A 23384-nucleotide genomic window follows, 5' to 3' on the forward strand; every position below is an offset into this window, starting at 1 on the left:
TCTGTACTAGCTGAAATATGGATTTAGTCTAACTACCTTAGAATTAATATTTTATGCAATCTGAGGAAAAAAAAAGTATTTTAACATCCCCTTTTGGTTAAACAGCAGTGCAGACAAAATGCTTGCTTTTGGTGCCCACAGTAGCAAGTGAGAGACCTGATGGCAGAGTTGTGCGTTTACTTGGTAGGATCATAAATTGTTATTCAGCTGTTACAAACTCTGACTGCTCAAGGCACACACAGGATGTGTGGTCTTCAGAGCATTCACACAAACTTCCTGGGTGCTCATGCTTGACATACGAGCTGGCTGATGGACCCTCTCTCACTTAGCTGTGATTCCAAGGCAAGGGACCAGTTCGTGTTAAAAATGCTTTTCAGAAGGTTAGTGTGAGCTGAGATAATCTGAAGATGCTGTAGGCCTTTCTCTACTTTGAAGTGCTGTTGACACCTTTAGTTCAGGATTTGTAGGTGTCTCCTTTTGAACCTCTGCTTCCAGCTGCTTAGATTTTGCTTGAAAACTTACAGACAGATTCTACTGGAGGTAAAAAATTTAATGAAAAACTTGAATAAGAATGTGTGGGGCAAAAGAATTGAAAACATTTTGGAATCCCAGTTTTTTATAAAAATAAGTTCAGTGTTCCTCTGTAGAGCTTTAGTGCTGTAAAGGTTGGAAATTGAAAGTTGAAATTTTGCTGGAGGAATGGTCTCTTTAAAAAAAGACTACCTTTGAGTATTGCCTGAACTATTGTTGGGCCAAGTCTTAAGCCTTTCAAAAAATGTTTCTCTTGTAAGTACATTATAGGTTGGATTGTGTAATGGGATGTCACTTGATGTATGTGTAGCCTTGTTTCCCTCTCTGGGATCACATGCAGAGACTAACCCTCATAGTTGGAAGTCAGAGACCCAGCATTCAGCAACTGATCATGGCAGTGTTAGTTCTGCCACTACTGACTAATTAGGTGTACAGCACCTCAACTTTATACTCAAAGGTAATTATGTGAGATGACTTGTGTTACAAATGCGTTTCTGAGTCAGGGAACAGCTTTGCCTTTGCTAAAATCCCTGTCAGACTCTTCTTGAGTTCGTGGAGGCAGATGGGCACATGCTGGGCACTGCTGACTGCTCTTAGAGGAATGCTTGTGGCTGTGGGACTAGAAGTGCAATTATATATGATCTGCAGCTTTATAAAGTGCATCTTGTAACATGCATTAAATCATAGAATCATAAAATGTTTTGGCTTGGAAGGGACCTCAAAGATTATCTAGTTCCACCCTCCACTAGACCAGGTTACCCAAAGCTTCATCCAAACTGGCCTTAAACACTACCAGGGATGGGGCTTTCTCAGCCTCTCTGGGCAACCTGTGCCAGGGCCTCACCACCCACAGAGTAAAGAATTTCTTCCTAATGTCTAATCTAAACCTGCCCTCTTTCAGCTTGAAGCCATTACCCCTTGGCCTATCACTACATTCCCTGATGAGCAGTCCCTTTCCCATTTTTCTGTAGGCCCCCTTTCAGTACTGGTAGGCCGTAAGTAGGTCTCCCCAAAGCTTTCTCTTCTCCAGGCTGAACAAGCTCAGTTCCCACAGCTTGTCCTCACAGGAAAGGTGCTCCAGCCCCCTGACCATCTTCATAGCCCTCCTCTGGACCCATTCCAACAACTCCATGTCTTTCATGTATTGAGGACCCCAGAGCTGGATGCAGTACTCCAGTGGGGTCTCATGAGAGTGGAGTAGAGGGGCAGAATAACCTCCTTCGACCTGCTGGCCATGCTCCTCTTGATGCAACCCAGGACACGGTTGGCCTTCTGAGCTGCTAGTGCACTGCTGGCTCGTGTTGAGCTTGTCATCAATCAGCACCCCTAGTCCTCCTCTTCAGGACTGCTCTTAATTGACTCTGTGCCCAGCCTGTAACTGGGATTGGGATTGGGCCGACCCGCATGCAGGTCTGCATTTGGCCTTGTTGAACTTCATGCAGTTTGCAGGGGGCCATCTCTCCAGCCTGTTGAGGTTCCCCTGGATGCCATCCCTTCCCTCCAGCCTGTTGACCTCACCACACTTCTTGGTGTTGTCAGCAAACTTGCTGCGGGTGCACTCGATTCCACTGTCTGTGTCCCCAACAAAGATGTTGAACAGTGCCAGTCCCAGCACTGACCCCTGAGGAACACCACTTGTCACAGACCTCCACATGGACATTAAGCCAGTGACTACAACTCTTTGAGTGCAATCATCCAGCCGGTTCCTTATCCACTGAGTGGTCCATCTGTCGAATCCATGTCTCTCCAATTAAGAGACAAGCATGTCATGCTGGACAGTGTTGAGTGCCTTGCACAAGTCCAGGAAGATCATGTCTGTTATCTTCTCTTGTCCACCATCTCTGTTACTCCATAATAGAAGGCCACCAGATTTGTCAGGCACAATGTACCCTTAGTGAAGCCATGTTGGCTCTCACCAATCACCTCCTTATTCCCCATGTGCCTGCCTGAGCATGCTCTCCAGGAGGATCTGCTCCATGATCTTGCCAGGCACAAAGATGAGACTGATCGGCCTGTAGTTCTCTGGGCCTTCCCCTAATAACAAGGTTCGCTTGGTCTTCTAGAGCTAAATCTGTCTTCACAGAGCAGTGAACAGCAGCCTGGCATCCCTCATGTGTTTTAGAGAAACTGTGTTCTGCAATTAGAAAAATACACGAATTGTAACTAAGTGCTTAAGTATAACGTGTAATTGCGGAGGATTGGAGTTAATGGCTGAGGACTTGAATTCTTGATTCTTACATGAGAGACTTGGGGGGGAATGTTATTCTTATCAGGCCTACACATTTCATGGGAAACTTGTGGAATTTACATAATCTAGTAGTAAAAGAAGATTTCTTGCTTATTAAATTCACCAAACAGCCAGATAATTTTGCTGATGTGAGGTGGGATTGTAGATTCCTAAATCCATGAAGAAAATTTGGGGCCTTCAGCCTTCTAGAGTTGTGTTTATCATGAGCCCTGAGCATATGGGGATGATTTACTGATCTGAGATCCCTGTCTGCAAGGAAGGTTGACTCAGTTAGTGCTACAGAGGCAGAAGTAGCCCCATGTTACTTGGTAACAGGTGGTCCATGCAGCAGTAGCTGTATGAAGATAAACAGGCAAAAAGGGAGTCTCAGAAACCTTGGTAATATTGGGGGTCAGGTAACTCTGTATCTAGAAATGGCAGCACCTATTTGCAATAGGGTAAATGTTGTAAAAGTCTAAGTGTTGGACTAAACAGACTTACAGAGGTGATTAATAATTCTAATAGTTTGACCAATGCTTAATTAGTTTGCAATAGTTGTGTAGTGTTTGTGTAAAATTTTCGCTAGGCAGGATTTGCTTTCTATAAGCTGGAGGAGAAAGATTGCAAAATTCACCAATGAGCTTCTGAATATAAAGGTTTAGATTGAGATTCATCTGTAGTCAAGACACTGTCATGGAAATAGTAGTTGCCAGATGTTTCTCCATTTGAAAAGTGATCTTTTGATTTTTTTATTAATTTCTTTTTCCCATTTTGACTAAAGAAAAGCCTGTTGAGAAAGTGGTGGGAGGTCTAACAGCCGCGAGGGGGCTGCAAAATTGGAGTTCTAAAAATTATACCAGCTCGTGTGTCAGAAGCATGAATAGAAGAGGGGGAGGAAAATGAGTTTTAAGAGACAGAGCTAATTGAGTGCTCTATCTACACAGTGCTGGGGATTTAAGTTTTGCCTAGAAAATATCCTGTATTATAGGAACTGTGAAGGTAGAAGATGGGTTGAATAACACAACTTAATAAGCATGCACTGCTGAGGATTCATTTTGGGATTTAAGGTGCATTACAGTACTGAAAATGAGAGCACTTTATGCCACTCAGAATGTTATTTGTTAAATACCCCCAGTATGTCTGAAGTCTCTTGTTTCTGTCTTGCAAAATCGTTGCTAACATTTAATGGCTTAGCTACTTCTGCACTTTTTTCCTTCCCTGTTCTTTCACAGATGGATATTTTTCTTTTAAAGAATTACTGATGAAGGAAAATGACTTGTAGTGTGCAAATAGAATTTTTCATACAGCTGCTTCCAGCCTGGTTGCCTCGAAACTAAAGTTTGTGAGATCACAATCTGCTTGTGAGACCACTATCTTTTGTCTTAAGATCCACTCCCCACCCCTCCTCAGTAGTCTGAAGTTTACTGAAAAATTTTCATCAGATTTGGCAAAGGGATAATGATGATCCTCCAGGTTTCCTGAGAATGTGGAAGAAACCTGCCTAAAGCATCTTTAAAGAAAGACTTTGGTGTGAGCTCAACCCTGGTTAGACGTCAGAGAATCCAGGTGGTTATGAGCCTTTATGCAGTGCCTGAGCTGAAGAGAGGCTGTGGTCAAAACAGTCAGGGATGAGAATCAGGTAGAGAACCAGGTCTCATTATTTCTCATCCTCACAAAAGTACTTGTCATTCAGGGATGACAAGGACTTCTAAAGAAAGGCAGAGAACTGCGGTTGGGTAGTGTCTTGTTTAAGAATGATGCCGGTTTTAGATAAACATACTGTCCTCCTTGTTAAGTCAGATTGAAGGATGTATCATGCCTGGAAACTATGGAGAGAGACGTTTGATGAAAAAGCAAGTGTTTTGCTCAGTGATAAAGTGACACCATCCATTTTGCTAACCGTTCCTTTGCTCTCTGAGATGTGTCTTGCTGTAGCAGTCCAGGGACAGACTGTATAAACAGAAGCACTTTGTATAAACTAGAATTGCTTTACAGCTTTTGTAGTACAAATATCCCTTACTAGTGCCCAGGGTCTGGCAAGCCCTCCTGAAGTAAGTGTTTTGCTGTAGCTGGAGAGAAGGAGGCACAATGTGTTGGCTTCTCTGAGGTTGCACTGAAGCCCATGTAGAGCTGAGAATGCAGGAATCCCAGACCTGTTTTCTGTCTTCCATTGACCTTTATTTAGCAAACCAGAAGGTTGGTTGTGATTTCTCCTACACCCTCCCCTCCAGGGGAAAATGGAGTAGGGAACTCATTAAATGTTTTAACATCTGCTAATGTCATTTAATTGAACGTGTTGTGCTTGATGTCTTGACTTCATCATTTTATGTAGTGTTTTTGTAAAGGTTCCAATTGGTTTTATGTGTTCTTGACTTTCCTCTTTCAGCGTTATAGATTTATCTGTAGGGGAGTGTCACACTTAAGATGCCCTTCCATGATAGAAAAGCATTCCTAACCCCCTGGTTGAGACACTCTTTTCTTTAAAGCTAATTGAAGTTACCTTTTTTTTGTTGTTTGCTCCCAATTCCTGAGCGCTCGGTGCCGCTTGGGAAGCTGGGTGTGCTGCCGGGCCTGCAGTTCCCGAGGCAGAGGCACCTAAAAGCATTCAGCTGGGAATAAAGCAAAGCTAGCCGGATATTAGAATGGGAGAAGGGAAGGCTAAATACCACAGAAGTGTTCTGTGGTACCACATCGAAGTATTTCTGCTGCACTTCAGAAAGCAGGTGACACTGTGCCAAGGCTTCTCTCTGTGGCCTGTTGGGAGGGGCAGTATGAACCTGAGCAGCCACCGTTGCGGGCGGTGGAGAGAGATCGGGATGACATTCCTGACTCTTGTTCCTCGCACTAGGAATTTGTCAGTGACTTTCTTTTCATTTGTGCTGAGGTCCTCTCACAGAATCTGGGTTGGAAGGGACCCCAACGATCATAGAGTTCCAACCCCCTGCCGCAGGCAGGGCCACCAACCTTCCTGGGGTAATGAGGTGTTGGGGCGCTCTGGCTGAGGGCTGTGAAATCTTCCACTTTTCAGAACGCAGTGTAGTTCTGAGGCACTGTGCAGGATTGAACCTAATTACACCTGACAGGTCATCACAGGCTGCTAATCACTTTGCTTTGGGCAATTGTTTTCTCTCTGAGTTTCCCTTGTTAGGAAAAAGGGAAGCCAGGGATGAAATTGAGCACGTCTCCTGTAGTAGTTTCACATCTTGGAGACTCTTTTCCATGCTGCAGTCTAGGGCAGGCTAGTGAAAGGGTATGTGAGAAAGTTGTTTGCCGTACTGGTTCTGTTGACTGAGCACCTTAATGGCTCAGGAAAGATAATTTCAGGGCTTGTGGAGACTTAAAATTTTGTTGCAATCCTTACAGTATGTGAAGGGAAGTGGGCAGGTTTTTGTGTTTGATTTTTTGCTTTCAAAGTCCTGCTCCAGCATTAAATAAGTTAAAAAGATCTGATATGAGCTTAATAGCTACTAACATTTTTAGACTTATGATTTTAAACTGATTGGTGGTGATGACTTGGAGTGGCAGTTTTACAGTGGTGCCTGGCAAGAGCTCACCAAAACGTGTTCATGTTACTTCATGTCATGATTGTATTCAGGCTTGTCTTCTATCTGTTCCAAGACTATTTACATGAATCTGCAGTAGTAAAACTGCAGTCCTACCGTGTTTTATGTTATACTTGTTTGGCAGGGCCTTTAGGTTGATATTAACATCAGATTTCTTCACTTTGTGGTGCGGTCCTCTGAAACAATCTACCTGTTCAGAAACATCATCCATTTTCAGTTATTTTTAGTGTTTCCCGTAAGCCCTTAAGTTTTCTTGTGATATTTTCTCTGCATTTAAAAATATTTATTGTGATAATTTTATGCTCATAAAGCAGAGGAAAATCTAGTTATGGCCTAGCAGAAGCTTTACAGACTTTGTTTTGGAAAACTGTTAGCTCTCCATATTTTCCAGATACAGAATAATAATTGATTCAAATTTGCCTGCTCACTGATTCCATTACTGGACATTTAGGGGTTAGGTCTGCAGTGTTTTTGAAGTCTAAGTAGCATTACTTTCCCTTTGATTACAACGTGAAAAAAAAAAGTAATACAGATTGGTCATTTCTACCGTTCAGCTAAATGAGAAGCAGCAACCAACAGGGCCTCCTGAAGAACAAATACGAATAGCTCAGACCTTGAACAAGATATATATATAAAAATAATTTCAAGTCTTCAACCCAAGGTTGTGTTAAAAGAAAAAAAGCAGACCAGTTCCTCACCAGACAAGATGCACAATGTATTTTCTCTCTAAACGTCGAAGTGACAATGACAGATATGTGTGACTAAGTGAAAAATTTAATGGTGTTTTCTTTGCTTGTTCACATAAAAACATCCCTTCCCCAAGACAGGTAGGCAGTTGGAAATTTTGAAGTTTTGCCTAAATGAAAATTAGTAGCTGCTCTGGCAGCTGCTGCTTAGAAAATACATTTGAAAACTATGCTGTAGTATGAAATAAGTAGCATGAAATAACATAGTTATATATGTCTTCATATAATGAGGAGGATTTGATTAAAGATGATGCAACTTTTTAATTTCATACATCATTAGTCAACTTCTGGAGGTTGTACTCTAGAAACAAGGATGTTTTTTCTTTTCAGATAACGTCTTTGGTAGAGAACTGCTTCTCTCTAACATCCATCCTTGACAAGATGATGGTCAAATTGATCAAATATTTTGTCTTCTCTTTCAGCAATAGCAGTATATCTAAGATCAAGGATGAAATCAGTCATTTGTTGTTGTCCAATAACTCTTATTATTGCTTATTACCAATGACATGCCCATACAGATGAATTAAAGTTTTAAGTTTTGAAAGAAGCAAGCATTTGTTCTGGCTTACTTATCTCCAGAACGGTGGTAGTAGCAATGAAGACAGAAGCATGTCTAGCTTAAGTAAGGGCCAGAAGCCAGGGATAGGCCCTGGGGAGTTTTTTTGTGTTGGATGCTGCCCCTAAAACCCGAGTGTGAGTATTGTGAAAGGCTGCAGTGCATCGTGTGGAGGTAACACATAAGTTAAAGTAGCTCATGTAAACAAAGCTTTCAGCGCAGTTCGGACTGGAATGAAAGCTTTGCCTCCTGTGCTGCCCCCACTGCACGCGTCTCTGCTGTGTAATCATGTCTGCGATTTGCAGGGTAGGGGTACCATAAAGGCTGCCAGGAGCCTGGGACACTTGCTGTGATACTTGTACCTGTTCAGTTAAAAGTATTCATTGAGCTGTGAAATTCTCTAATTGTTCATTGTCTCGTTCTTCCCTGCTGCTGCTTGTGCTAGGACTCCAGCCTGCAAAAGCATTTGTTCCTAAGTCAGCTTCAAGGTGAAAAAGCTGAAAGAAAAAAATCTGTTGACAGCAAAAGCAAGATCACGGGTCTTGTTTTGGTGTTGGTTTGGTTTAGTTTTGGAGTGGTTTGGTGGTTGGGTTTTTTTAATGTCTGTATGCCTATAGGCTTGCTAGGAAGATGTTTATGAGTCTTCCTGCTGGTGTTCCAGCATAGTCATAGAAACGCACGTGAACTTTCTATGCTGTTGCTTACTGAGCAATCTTTGAAGCGACTGAAATGCTGCTGTTGGCTAAAATGTGAAGGACTGACAAAGCCTATGTGGCTTCAACTTGCACTCCCTGATGTACCTAAGTGTTTAAAATGTGTAAGAAGAGTACAGAGTGGAAGCCTGTGACAAGGCTGTGCTTAGTCTCAGGAGTAACAGTCAGATTTAGAGGAGGTGTGGAAAATGAAATCATAGAGCTCCATCTAGTAGCTGTCAAATAACCGATGCTGCAGTATCAATAGCTGACGGACATGTACCACTAAGAGGTGCTAGAGCTGCACGTCTGCGTGCATTGCGTCGCCTTTGTGCCCTTTGCTGTAGAGGTTATCCTTTGAAGCATGAGGAGACGGGGGGAGGATGCACACGGAGATAGGGCTTTAGAATTATTGTAGTCTAGCTTTCTTGTCACAGTCCTTAGGAGCAGAAAATGAGTTGTAAATGAGATCAGGCTATTTATGCTTTATGTAAATTTCAGGAAGTTAAATAGTGAATCAAACTAATGTCCTTAACTTCAGTATGTTTATCTCACAATTAACAGGAGTTCAGACATGACTGCTCAGGAAGAGGAAAATGTTTTTTTGTAGGATGTGTGGCAAATGCATTAAGGCTCTGTAATTCAGTTCTGAGCAAACACATTCTTTTTAACAAACAAATGTAAATCAAATACTTTCACAAAGTCAAGAAGTCTAACAACAACTTCTTCAACAGAATGTCTTTCATGACTGATGAAATCAGAGAAAGTCTTGAGATTGCCTGGAAAACTGCCACGCTGTTTCCATGGTATATAAAAGATGATAGCTAACAAGTGAAAAGATGTCACCAGCTGTGGTAAGCAGATGATGATATGCAGAGTGCACAAGTCCATTCACTAATGGGTTGGGTTTTTTTACTTTTCTGATAAAGAATGTAAGGAAGTTTTTTATTTGTATGTTTTTACATCTAAAGCATTAATGCTTTCAGTAATAGCTCTTTATCCTCTTTTGTGTTTTTTTTCAGAGTCAAGATGACAGGTTTGCTTTCACTGCTGAATGGTATGACCCAAATGCCTCACTCTTTCGGCGTTATGAGCTGCTCTATTATCCAAAAGATGGGTCAGTAGAAATGGTAAGAATAAAAGACATAAATAATCTGATGTTGTTAATGCAATTAAACGGTTTATAAAATGACAAGCCACTGCCTATGCCTATTAATTTTCCAGGTAAGAAAAATGTCATCTAAGATTTGTCTTGGTCCCTTTCCTAAACTAAAAGGAAATTAAAAATACAAGTTCACAGTGAAGCATGTGAAGGATCCTCTGTGTTTATGATTTTTTCCTTAAAGCTTGCTTTCATATGGAGAGATTCATTTTCACAAATCTCTACTTGGGTTTCAGAATTGAAACTCAACAGCACTGACCTACTGTTTGGGAAACTTAAATTGAAGCTGATTCTAAACAGGGGAATAAGCTTCAGCTGGAATTCCAGAAGTCTCTGAAGAGCAAAATGTAAGAGAGTCTTATTAAAGTAGAGGAAATGGTAAATTGCCTTTAATTTGTTTTTAATGAAAGGAAGGATGTTTCAGACAGTGGGATCTAAATTCTTTTATCAGTGGTGCTTGCACAGACCTTTCTGATTTGTGGTTCATACAACTAATCCTTGTTGTTTATGGACAGCAGGTTAAAACAAGCAGTTTGCAGTGGCAAGCACATATAGTGTGTACTGCAAAGACAGTCTTAATAAACCGACCAGTGCTTTGGATTTCCTTTAAGGAATGAGTGAGTGGTTTGGACTAGTCTTTTCTGATTTTTAATGAAAACCAAGGGCTTGAGAAAAGCCTAGGTTTAGATATTCACACCCAGTATTAATTTAGTTTTCCTGCTATAAATACCAAATGCAGAAATAAGGAAGCAAGCAGCCTCTGCCTTTCCTTATCTGACCTACTGCTCACTGAAACCATGGTACCCCCTGTCTGAGAGTTCATGCTTTGCCCTTTTTACTGATAGTCTCTTTAAACAAACTCTGTTATGATGTTGTCCCTTTTAGGTTAGTTCTTTGTATCATGTCTGTGTGTGCAGTTCTCAAAATGTCAGGGGTTTCATTTTTTATATCTCAGAAGCAGTTTAGCTAATCAGTCAGCAGCCGTAATACTCTTCCTACTCAACCATGTGTAGGCTGGCAAAAGTGGTGTTCATTTCACCTAGAGATCTGGATGCCAAGAGCTTTCAAGGTGTTCTTGAGCTTCTTAATGCATTCAGCATCAAATACCTATGTGACTTAGCAGACTTAGGTTAAGATAGTATGGTATGTACACAGCCTAAGATAGTATAGTATGTGCACACATATGAGTATATGGACTGTGTGTGATCAGAACAAGAGTTAAAACAGCAAAAATGCATGTAATACTTCTATAGAAAGAATATTTCTTTGGGGGTGAATTTGTGGACAGAGATTAAATTTAGAATTCTCTTCTGGATTATTATTTTTTTTTTTAATTTCTGTAGAATTTGATTAATCTTTCTTTATCACTGCCTAAATCTGCATATTTTGGTACATTCTGAGGAGATGATGGCCTGGTCTTACCTCTAATGTACCTGAGAAGGGATGTCATGGATATGAGCCAGCCTCTCCCTGCTTATGAGAACGATGTTTCATCCCTTTTCCCACCTCCCTGACAATAGTTCTCCTTTATCACACACCTCAGCTGAGGGTGGAGCAGAGGTCCTGAAAGCTTGTGTTATGTGAGGTACTCAGCTTTCCTTTGTGTCTTGGTTCCTGTGATAGTGGGAATACTGAGACAAGCTTCTAGATTGCTTTACAGCTGGAAGAAGACACCATAGATTTTTGTCCAAGGACAGCAAGCAGCTCTTTGATCAAACTGGTCCTCTTGACAAAGAGATGCCCCATTCTCTGAATTTTCCATAGTTAGTAACTCTTACAGGGAATTCTTAAAGCCTGAACAACTCTTCTTTCTACAGGATATTTCCTAAAAAGAGAGAAGTTGCCTTAAAACGGGACAAATTCTTATCAGAGATCTATTTTATTTTGGATAATTTACATTTACATGTACACAGGTAGTTCAAACAGTTTCACATTTTCTTCTACTGTGGTTTATCATTTACTTTATAAAAAGGTCTTTTCAACAGATCCAAAATCTTCTCTAAAGAAAAATTCTTTAACATGGGTAGATGCCCTTGCACCCCTTTATCTTCTGCTGGAGAAGAGAGAAACAGCTCAGGGTGCCTTTCTAGCAACCGTTAGTGAAATAACCAAGTAAATGCTCAGATTTTTAGTCAAGGCATTGAAGAATTTGAATATAGTCAAGTTAGTTAATAGGCTTCCTGATGAAGTCCAGGAAGAAAAAGAAGTAGTTGAATATATTTTTTTATTTCATTTTATTTTCAGCATGTTGTCATTTCACTTACTACTGCATTTGAATGGAGAATATTATTAGGGGCATGTATGAGGGGTTAAAGACATTTCAGCATGGAAGGATTCTTCCTTATAGTCCTTCCTCAGCATAAAGAACTATCCAGATAACTTATATTCTCTGATCTGCAAAGTTTTGACTATTCTGGAAGAAAACTTACGATTCTTCTAGGCTTCTAACAGAAGAGAAATGTTTTCATACATTTCAGAACATGGAGGTTTATGTAATTTTGCTCTTAAATTTTTTTTTCTCCACAATTTGCAGAAGTCATGTTTGTTCTTTTAACACTACTCTAGTCTCCATGCCATTGCAATGGGAGATAGTGCATGTAATTCAAGACAGAGAAGTTTGGCCTGAGGAGGACAGAAGTCTTAATTTCATAGGATTCTACTTACCCAGGAAGCTGAAGGCATCTGTAATATCTAAACGCCGTGAAGAAACTGTTCAGCAGGTTGCCTTTTGTGCTTTGCCAGCCCACCCAGAAAACTGCACATTAACATCTTGCCTCTTGCTTGGAATGATGATTTCTAGCTGAATTGTCTTTGACAAGGCTTTTGAGCTTGCAGCTCTAGGCAGCGAGAACGTCTCAACCGAGCGTTGCACTCATCCATCCATCCCTAATTCTGAGTCCAATAAAGCGTGGTGTCACTGGAACGATGCCCTGGAGAGGAGACCTGCCACGGTGTGATCCTTCCTGGCGCGAGCCGTGGGTCTGTGGAACAGGGTAGGTCTGCTAGGGGGAACGCTCAGCGAGGCTGGGCAGAGGTAACCGCGAGGCACCTGAACCGTTTATCGCAGCTTGAATTAGCACGGGCACATGACAAGGTAAAAAATGCAAAGGTAGCTGTCAGCCTGAGTCTGCTTACATGGAATAAGCGTATAATTGTGGTTTTAGTCTTCTAAGCTTTCCCTGTACACCTGTAAGTTCAAAGGTTTAGCAATTAAATCAATTTAGTGATCAGATTTAATCTCGCAGTACTATGGGAGTTTCTGCAGGTAGGGTAAAAAACTATGTTGAAGGCTTTCCCACAACTTAAATCTCATGCTATGGTAAATGTTAATGTTCTTTTCTTTTCAGTATGATGTGAAGAACCGCCGCACCTTTCTGAAGCGCACCAAGTATGACAGCTTACACCTGGAGGATTTATTTGTGGGCAACAAAATCACTATTTTTTCCCGTCACCTGTCTTTAGTGGACTATGGGGATCAGTATACCGCCCGCAAGCTGGGGAGCCGCAAAGAGAAGTAAGGAGGCACATTTTTTAAGTCTTCTCTGTGGTTGGGGATTCAAAGTAGTTGTTCTTTGTTGGAAATAAGTTTTCTGTACTACAGGGAGAGGAGGAGATGGCTGCGAGTTTGCATGGAGCTTGAAGTGATCCACCATACGGATAGGTGAAGAGAAGCAAAGTGGACCATACTTGTGGGCAAACCCATGGTTGCCATTGTTACCTGATATAAATCTTCAAGGTCAACTTTGCCATGCTGCCTCCTCTAGGTCTCCTGTGAGAGAATAGGGGGAGGAGGAAAGCAGGGGATCCTGTTCAGCTTTACTTCCCCTGGGGCAAGCAGCAGTAGGATTCTTGTGATTCTGGATACTCATGGGGCAGAGTTGTTATGGTAACCCTCATGTGCGCGGGGCTTGAAAGACCTGAATCTTGCAAAACTAGCATCTCTCCCAGGGGTCTGTGCATAAGCCAGTACCTTACCAATCGCATCTACTCTGCGTTAGTAGTAGTAACTGAAAACAGTAGGAACAGGAGTGAGAGAGGCCCATTCCCACTCTCCATTGTTTTTCCCTCAATAGAGGATTTTTTTCTGAGATTTTTTTTTCAGCTTCTCTTCTGCATGAGGACAGGAAGTGTTGTGTGAAAGTGTCAATTAAACTTATAGACTCATTTGTTCAGATGAACTTAAATTATAATGGATGAGACTTGTCATCTTTTTTTGGTTGAAAAACTTGCTTTGGAAAAGACTTTAAGATCCTATCCAAGAACAAAAATATCAGGAGATTTAATAAAATGGCAATAAGACTCACTTAGAAGGAATTTGAATCTGGTTTGACTTCAGTGCAGGTAATGACTGAATTTGCAAATGAATACATTTTTAAACTTTGCCCTAGCTTTCTTTTGAAAAGACTGTGGAATATTTTCTTAGGCATGATGTTCTGGTGAGCCCTGTTTGCCTGCTTGCTTATTCCCTCCCACTAACTGGGCTTATTTTGAACTCTTGTTGGAGAGTTGTACGTGACAAGGCATACAGGGAGAGTCACAAGTTGTAACACACATCTTTGTCTTACCCTCACAAAAACATTGCCTTTCAGCTGACTGCCATAATACCTTTCCAGAAGGAGCTCTGGTACTTCCTCCTCTAAGCTGGGGTTGGGTATGGTGGAAGAGTAGCAAAGGTGGTGGAGAACACCAGAGGATTCTGTATGTGGCTTCTCTGATTCTCGGTGGATTGGGTAGATTACATCTGCATTGTTTATGGTATTTTATATTGATGTAACTTTTTATAGTTGCACATTTCCTGCTCTGTTCTCCCTAAACTAGTGTGAGTCCTGGTGCTGATGCAGTTTATACCAAGAAAAGGCAGCCTGTGATAAAATGACATTGCCTTCTTGTAAGGGAAGTTGCTGCCTGTACAGCAACACTATAGTTGTGTCAATGAAGTGGTCCTGAGCGGGGGCGAGTTCTTGCTGCTCTACAAAAGGAAGGAGGGGAATTTATGACATGTCAGCTGTTTGGAAAACATTTTAGGAATGTTGGCTGGAAGATAACGTAGATATGCAAGTGGTGTTACATATTCAGAATAGCCCGAAGGAACACAGTGAAAGGTGTTTTAAATAGGCAAAGGATCCTCGAAATCCAGTTTCTTCACAGAAACTTTCACTGGGTAAACGGGGTCATTTTAAAAGAGTCCTTGGGCAAAACAGTTGCATATGAGGTATCTGTCTTTTTGGCATGGTCCTCCTACCAGGTTTTACAGCAGTTATTAGTTAAATAGATGTAGTAAGATTTCTGCAATGCATAATAATTCCTAAAATAATCTGTAACTGGAATTCTGTTAATACTTTTAAGGATGTTGCATGGGGCAGAATGCTTCCCTGTCTTTTTCTTGCCTTTGTGCTGAGCTATCAACAGTTTAGTCCTACTTTGGAAATATGTTCTTTGGTCACTAAATATGTATGCAGATAGGCAGGCAAAGGCCTTTGAGGGACACAGAGGAATGTCTATCAAAAATCTTGAATGATTTGAATTAAAGACCTTTGTTTTTGTTAGTAAAGGAAATGACTGTGACTCTGGGTACATGAGGTACAAGAGAGAAGTGTAAAAAGAGGCTTGATTTGCACTGAAAAATCTCAAGAATTTTCCTGAAATTATTACAACAGATCTATGGAATTTCAATTTCTACACCTACTTTTTCTTCTATCTTGGATCGATTTTTAAATGTAACTATATTTGTGTGATGTTCTTCCCTGCTCCCCTTCCAGCACATCATAAGGAAACAGTCACATACAGTGACTAAAATGGGTAGATAAGCACGTGCTTACTTACAGTATGCCACTGAGGAATCGCTGGCGTGGGACTGGGATTTCTGTTTCTGTAGTCTTTCACTTGTGATCCTGGGTGGTTGTAAACTGAGGCAAACGCCTGCCTGTCCGGTCTAAGTAGACTATACTTAGAGGCAGTTAATCTCACTAGTCTTGAAAATGGTGTTAGAAAGCTTGTGTCTCACCCAGGAAGATTTGAATTCTTTTTCTTGATAGGGCTATGTTATTCTTGTGCTTCTAGTCATTGACATAATCAGTGTTTTTTCCCGTACAAGACATAAGCTACTGTACATGCAACAGTCCTATTACTAGAAATAAGTAGGTCTCTCAAATACAGCCACAGCGTGCATTGTGCACCATTCCTTTGATGGGTTCCCATCTTCTGTTATTTTAGTACTCGTTGGAGTCCTGCCGTACAGTTCTTCTGAGAATGTAGGCAAATGAGCTTAATTTTCCTTCTTCTTTCTTCCTAGACATAAAAGTGTTTCAAAATGTGCTTTGCAGACTGCCTGATGTCAAACCACAAGAAACATACTCAGAATTAAAACTAAAAATAGGGCGCATGAATCAAAATCCAATCTCAGAAATGGTCTTCGGCATCCTGAGTTAGGGTTGTTTTCTTGTCCTGCATATGTCTGAGGAGCTCACACCAAAATGTTAAAAGTTTATATATCAGTGTTAGAGGAAAGATGTTATAAGAGTTGCTCATTGTAGTTGGCATTAATGTCTTTTAGGTAAATTGCTTCATAATGCAATATTTCATTTCATGTTGGAATTAGTTTTACTAGAAAGCTTGAAATTGGAAAAGTAAGAGAGAATTTGTTTCTAGCATTAGCACTCTGCCTTGAATAGCCTCTATACTGACAGATTCAAAAAGTAATCAAGGAGATGCAGATGCCACTGCAGGTCTTGTTCCAGTGGCTTGTTCCTTCTTTTTCATGGGAAAACAACAGTGTTAAGAACCTCTTATGCCAGGATGAGGGTTGTGCATTCTGTGACTGGGTGGGTACGAGTCATTGGTCCAGCATGCAACTGCTCCCCCTCACTTGTCTCGATGCATGTGGCATGCCCTGTCACATAAACAATAATAACAGAAAATTAGGTGGAGCTGTGAAATCCTTGGGGAAAGAGGGGAACAGGCTACAGGCTGTAGGCTGCATGGGGTATGCTGTGTTGAGTGCTGGTCAGAGGTCTGCCTTTCCTGATCCGAAGATAGGGCTAACCCAACTTCAGTTTGCAGTGCAATGGACTGAATTGTAGGCTTGGTTGACGACTACTGTGCACTTCTGGCTACACCCTTAGTCTGTCAGTCTTACTGTGTCATTATTTCCCAACGGATCTGGACCTAAGTTGGCCCATATATATGAGCTTCCTGATGCTTGAGGAAATCTGTTTCTGAGCTCTGAAGGTCATCTATGTCTCTGCCTTAGTTCCAGATGAAATGTCACATATGTTCAAATCTTCCTCTTTACATTCCCTGGTCCTAACACCTCCTTTCCTTTAGATTTGCTGTGAGCTAATTTGTCTGTTCCCAAAGCATATGTCAATCTGAGGTCACTTCGGGTTTAAAGTAAATGTAGTGGAAGTTCATCCATCTCCTGTAACCTCAGCATTTTTGCCCTAAACTAAACTGCCACTAAACTAAAGGCTGCTATGCTGGCATGTAAGGTGAGAAATTTGCAATTATTTGCCTTTCATTTAGGGAAGTACTGCAATAATAAATTCTATCTTGGGTCGCCTTCATTATTGGAAACAGTGTAGAAGATGAAAAGAGCGCTTTGGGATTGTCAGAGACGTGGAGTTTCTGAGATACAGGGTTGAATAAAGCTGTGATTTGTAAGCTGAGCACATTTGAAGCTGACTCACCGCAAGATGAATACAAATAGAAAATGCCATTTTACAGACCTTCTTTTTGTGCTTGTTATTTTTGATTAATAACATGTTTAGTGCTGATGGTGTGCTTGGTGCTATGCAAAGCGCACTAATAAAACAGTCCTGGCCTTGGGGATGTACAGTATAAAAAGATAATTGTCGAGAAGACAGGATGTACTTGGAAACAAAGATGTGGGAGAGAGTGTAGAGATATTTTGGATTGGTCTCCCTTAGAATATAGCTGTCAGTCAGTGTAAGAGACGTAATACCTCCTCTGCCAGCGTTTTATTGTGTCTATTAACAGTGGCAGCTATTTGGCATGCAAATTGTATACCATGAAGGGTTTGTACTGTACCAAGCACAATAGGACCTTCTTCTCATGGAAGCTTCCAAATATTTTAAAAGTAATAATAAAACAATCATTTCACTTTGAGTTTTATGGAAGAGGCGTGTGTTTAAGTAGTATTTCTAAACAGGGAATTTTAACAGCTTCATTTTTTTATATATATATATATAAATATGATCAACATGAGGAAAAAAGGGAGCCAAGGAAGCATAGGGAGACATTAACAAATCAGTTATGTTCTAATCCAGAGCTGTGAGTGAGGAGCCATAGAGATACACACTGGTTAAGGAAGAAGTGGTCAAATTGCTTGCTGTGAGAGTGAAGGGAGAAGCCAGTAAATAAGGACTGCTGGTGGAACACTGTGGGATGACTTGGGTTGGAAAGCAGAGGAAATTGTAATGTGCAGAGCTCGTTCTTATCAGAGTAACGTCTTGTGCAGGCATTCAAGAACAGCGTGGAAATTGATGAGACACTGGGACCAGGGTGTTTGACTGTGGCAGAATTTCTCTCTTTGATGTGATGGCTTCTTGTCTGAATATAAACTCAACATGCACACCAAATGCTCTAAGGAAAGTAAAGTTGGCTGTATCTCTCTTCTTTTCTTTTTTCCAGAACCCTGGCTTTGATTAAACCTGATGCAATGCCCAAGATTGGAGATTTAATTGATATCATTATTAATGCTGGATTTACAATAACTAAAGCCAAAATGATGATGCTTTCAAGGTAAGGAATTTTTAAGGTTAGCTAGTTAGCTCTATTGTATCTAAATATTATTTTTGCAGTTAAGGTTTTTTTTGAAGCTATGCAGTGTTGTTCCACATATCAAATCCATCCCGGTGAGTAGTAGAAGGAAGACTCATCTGTTACATAATCATGTAGGTTTCTGAAAGCCATTAGAGAATTAAGCTAAGTATTAAAAAGTTCTATGCAAATGAGGATGGGTGATTAAATATATAATGTGTCTGTATGAATCCAAGATGACTACCATAGCTTTAGCAATTCAGCAGTGTTTACTACTGACATGTCTGTATGTTCTCACCCCATGGCTTCTTGATACAAAGCATGTTGTTGATAGCGTTGTCTTTTAAGTAGTTGGTTTGTTTGCTCTCAGTAAATCCATTGTCTTAATTTGTGCTCTCAGAACCCAGACTGGTTTGCTTTGTAATGACTGGAAGTCCCAGATGAAGCAAATGATCTGGTGTTGTTGCAGGATTGGACAGATTTTACTCATGCATCTTTCTAATCCCCTCCCCCCCCCCCCCCCCCCGCCCTGCCCCCAACCTTTGTTCTCCACTTATCTCATGGAGCCACAAGGTTTTAAAAAGGGTGTGCTGCAGAGGAAAAAAAATTAATTTACCCTAGAAGACCTCCACAAAGTTACTGCACTACTTACCCTTTGCTGCTTTGCCAAATGTGTTCATAGACAATGTGTCGTTTGAAAAGCAAAGCAATCTCTCTTACATAATGCCATTTTCATGTGTTCTTATGGTTTCTGTGTGAGGCAGGAACAATTTTCCCCTATCCCAAAACCATATGGACTTTCTGAAATGCTGATAAAGCGACTATATGACTTCCTCCTCTTGTCCCTGCATTTACTTGCTGCAACATTTGATGATACAAGCCCCAGACCTTCCCTCAAACAACTCCAGTTCAGGAGTTCAATCAGGATTCTAATCATAGAATCATAGAATGGTTGGAAGGGCCCCCAAGGATCATAGAGCTCCAACCCCCCTGCCACAGGCAGGGACACCAACCTCCAGGCCTGGATCTACACAAGGTTGCCCAGGACCCCATCCAACCTGGCCTTGAACACCTCCAGGGACGGGGCATCCACCACCTCTCTGGGCAGCCTGTTCCAGCACCTCACCACTCTCTCTGTAAAGAACTTCCCCCTGATATCTAATCTAAACCTTCCTTCCTTTAGCTTTAACCCATTCCCCCGCAATGCTGATTAACAACTCACAGAGTCTTTCAAGCCAGCTTTTTTTGGCTTGCTCACCTGCAGCCAGAGAGGTTTGATCCTGAAGTGTTGTGTTGGGTGGTTCTTTATTTCAGTGTCTGAGAACTTGAAGAAGGGTTGAGTCAAGTCACATGTTTAGAGTTCACTCACACTTAACGGAAGAGACTGAAGAGACTTGAACTTTTATTTTCTGTTGCTATATCATAAATTTCTGTTTGTCTTGTGTAATTGAAAAGAATTATTAATAAGCACAGGATTGGGCTGTGATACTGGATATAGTTAAAGTAGCGTATTGAGTATTTGTTGTTTCTCTGCATACTATATACCCTGTTTCTTGTGACTGTGCCATTTTAAAATGATGGAATTACAGCTTTGCCAAAGCCTTCTAACCTTTGATCTCAGCAGGCAAGCTTGTTCAAACCAGCATCACCAGCTAGTGCTTTCTTTAAAGGCTTCCTTACTGACATGTGTCTGACAGTCACTGATAGTGGATTCACACCTTCTGTAGAAAGGGTAACTGTGATGTGAAAGCCAGGTCAGGGCTTCAGTCTCTTCATTGAGTCCTGTGTCAGTTCAATCTGTGATTCCTGGATGATCGTTGTTTTCCATCCTTTACAAACAGAGGGCTAATGAGAGAGATTAAATGAAAAAGGAACAAAGTTATACAGCACAACTGCAGTTTTCTATTTATTGGAAGAGAAATTTTTAACTGAACAGTAGAGCTCAGTTTGTTTCAGAAATACATCCTTCACATATTTCATGTTCAGAAATTGTAACGCTTAATCTGTCTGCACACCTTTTTCTTACTTGCTTTTCCCAAATTATTTGGTGAATTTAGTTTCAGAAGTGGATTTTTTGGTGAAGTAGTAAATTGCAATCAAAAACTTGAGGCTATTTGCAGAGTGTAGGTTTGAAGCTTGAGGTTGTAAGAGTTCCTGCAAGTAGCATCACTTTTAAATCATGTTTCTTCCTCAGTTATGAGATGGAAGGATAGCATATTAGTGGTATGGCCAATGAGAATCTTTTAAATTTTTAATGGTTCATACTTACACTCATCTGAAAGCAACAGACTGGGAATTATTCAGTTCCAGTGAGCAGGTGGTCATTTTGATAGACAAGCTGGAGAAAGCTGTGACTGTTCAAATATTTTTTTCAAGGTTAGGAAAATCAAATTCTTCTTAGGTTCTTCTTGAGGTTGTTTCTTTCCTCTGGCAATATTTGGATTAAATCTGGACTGCAGACAGGAGAGAGATCTGGAAAGTTGTATTGCAGATGATGGAACCATGCTGCTGTTCTGATTTGGAATCTGCTATTTGAAAAACATGGAGGTAATCTCTTTAGTAAAGAGGTCTGCTCAAGATGAGAAGAATCACAGAGAACAGAAAATATCAGAACACTGTTTCTGCATGTAAGAACAGTTTCCCAGGTGGGGATCTTTGTACCCAGAGTAGGGGTGTGCAGTATTGCTTGCCTTCACCTGTCAGTGCTCCCGAAAGAACTTCTCCTTCTCCTCAAATTCAAGATTAGGAAAATGATACACACCAGGGTTTTGAGCAATCTGAGACCAAGCCTGCACTACCAAACTGGAATTTTGAAGCTGCAAAATAACACTGGTAGACTTGAAAAGCCCCATGGTTTGTTTTTTTCTAGATGTTTCCATGAAGAAAACAAAAAAGAGTGCTGTAAGCTGGAGTTAAATAGGAGAAGCAGCTGGAGAAGAAATCAGGGAAGAAAGAGAGTAGGATGGCCAACTGCAGGGGGGTGGTGGGGGGTGCAAAGTCACCAAATGGTATGCTCAGTGGTGGATGGATGGTGGGTCCACACCACAGTCCCTGAAACCCTGTTGCTTTTTGAGAGGAAGCAGTGTGTAGTAACTGCTGTGTTCCCCAAGGGAAAAGTGCAAGACTGAAGTGGGGAAGTGTGGGAGAAAGCAAATTTTAATCTGGAGGGCATTGTTCTACCTATGTGACTTGTAACATTTGAAGATACTGAATAAAAGCCAGGTTATGTGATGTTCTGTTGTGCACCAGTGTAATCAAACACTATCCCTGATAAGGAAGTAATTTCCAGTGAAGCAGATAAATTGCTCATTTATGCTTGAAAACCAAACTTCATCAACCAGCAAACACACTTAAACTGAGATGAAAGATGAAAGCAACATAACAGTGAATGTCTTGGCAAGACGGTGACTGTGCTGCGTTTATTTCTCAACTGAGAATGTGGGGACCATCAGTGACCCTGAAAGCCCAAGCTACGGGCTTCAGAGTTAACTTCCTTCCCAGAGTGGGAGCATAAGGAGGAGCCAGCTACAAGCTACACTTGTAGCCTCTCAATATATGACAAAGTTAGTTGTAGTTTCTATTACTGGTCATGAATACCCCACAAGCTGCCTAGCTTGGGAAGGCATATGTGGATTAACAAGTTGATGAATGATAGTTTGTGTTTTTCAGGGTCTTTTATATATGTATGTGTGGATACATTTATGTCTTTTTAATCTTCCAGAAAAGAAGCAGCTGATTTCTACGTAGACCATCAATCAAAACCTTTTTATAAGTAGGTATATCCATTTCAGCTAGGCATGTATAAACTGATTTATTGAATGCACAGGATTTATTTACCTTATTTGGGCCTGCAGGACTGTGGGAAAATCAGAACTTGTCTTAGCGGAGTGGAGCCTTTTTCAAAGCATGCACCCTGTTCATATTCCTCTAGGGACAGGTCCTTGTTTCAGCTATGCAGGTTTTTAACTCACACTCTTTACAACCTGCTGATATCAGGGGATTGTCTTTGGTGTCTCAGAAGTGAAACTTCAAAGCCAAGGGAAGGAGCGTCTTCAGGATCAGGGTGGAGTTTGCAGGTAGTGAGAATTAGAGGGGAACGCTTGGCTGTGAGAATTATTTGGGAGTAAGTACCTCAGATCACAGGTAACTGCAAGTATAGTGTATGGAGCAGTTTTTTACTGTACTGCTACCCTTGGGCAAAACATCAAACTTACATCATGCTGGACTGTTCCACTGAACATGAAAAATCTTAGTCTTTCTAAAACCATCGGGATTGATGCTTATGATCCTGAGATTGTGTCGTTTCTACTTTTCCTGAAAGTGCCTGAAACAACTTCCTCCCTCTGGACTTGATGGTCTGCCTCTGTTAGGAAGAGGGTGAAGCTCTCCCTTGGGTTTTTTGGCCGTGTCAGAACCTGGGTTTGCACTGACTTGGCCAGAAGACTTGGTTGCAGTGCTGTCACAAAGTGCCTGAGTATTGCCAGCTGCTCTCCTGCAACAGCAACTGATCTGTTGTGGGTCCAAACTCAAGCCCTTTACAGAGACATGGCCCCAGGCTATGCCTGACCAGGCTGAAGATCAGAGGAAGATTTAGAATTGCCTTTTCTTTGCTAAGTAAGCCTGCTTTGAATATGTTGATAAATAAGCAAGAATTTTGTCTGTAGTGTTATTTCACAGATGTCTATCTACACTAATGGTAGTTCTCTGAGGAACTGTAACCTTTGTCCACACTTATGTGGCTGTTTCCTATCCTGGAGTCCTATTGGCTACATCATCTGTGGAAGATTTTTCTCTAAATTAGAAACAAATCATAAAGCATTACAAATAAAACAGAACAAGATTCTTAAAGGCAGTGGAATGTAAAATCTCTGAGTCATTTATATCTAGCAATGTATTTCTTGTCTTTAGATTCATATTTAATTTGCAAGTTCACTAGTCAATGTAAATCTAGTGAAGAGTAGGTAAAACAGCAATTCTAATTGTCTGGAAAATAATGCTTTTTACATTAAAGAATTTAATTTTAAAAATGTACTTAATATTCAGGATTAGTCTGCACAGTGTGGTAGAAATTGCTTTTTTACTTGGACATCTATTTTTAAGCCATTTAACTGTATCGTTAGCAAGCAGTC

The 23384-nt window shown here is 40.9% G+C and overlaps 1 protein-coding gene across 1 annotated transcript in view; it reads left to right on the forward strand.

Moving 5' to 3' along the window:
* Nucleotides 1-23384, forward strand: part of NME7 (NME/NM23 family member 7) — a gene marked incomplete at its 5' end in the record, with an annotated part of 97876 nt that overhangs the window by 8618 nt on the left and 65874 nt on the right. Inside the window, 4 exons of the mRNA XM_084275957.1 lie at nt 9338-9445; nt 12825-12991; nt 18127-18237; nt 21977-22027. Coding sequence (XP_084132083.1) covers nt 9338-9445; nt 12825-12991; nt 18127-18237; nt 21977-22027 — 437 coding nt within the window. The remainder of the gene's footprint in view (nt 1-9337; nt 9446-12824; nt 12992-18126; nt 18238-21976; nt 22028-23384) is intronic.

Source organism: Gallinula chloropus (genome assembly GCF_964237585.1).
Source record: "Gallinula chloropus genome assembly, chromosome: 1".
Lineage (NCBI taxonomy): Eukaryota > Metazoa > Chordata > Aves > Gruiformes > Rallidae > Gallinula > Gallinula chloropus.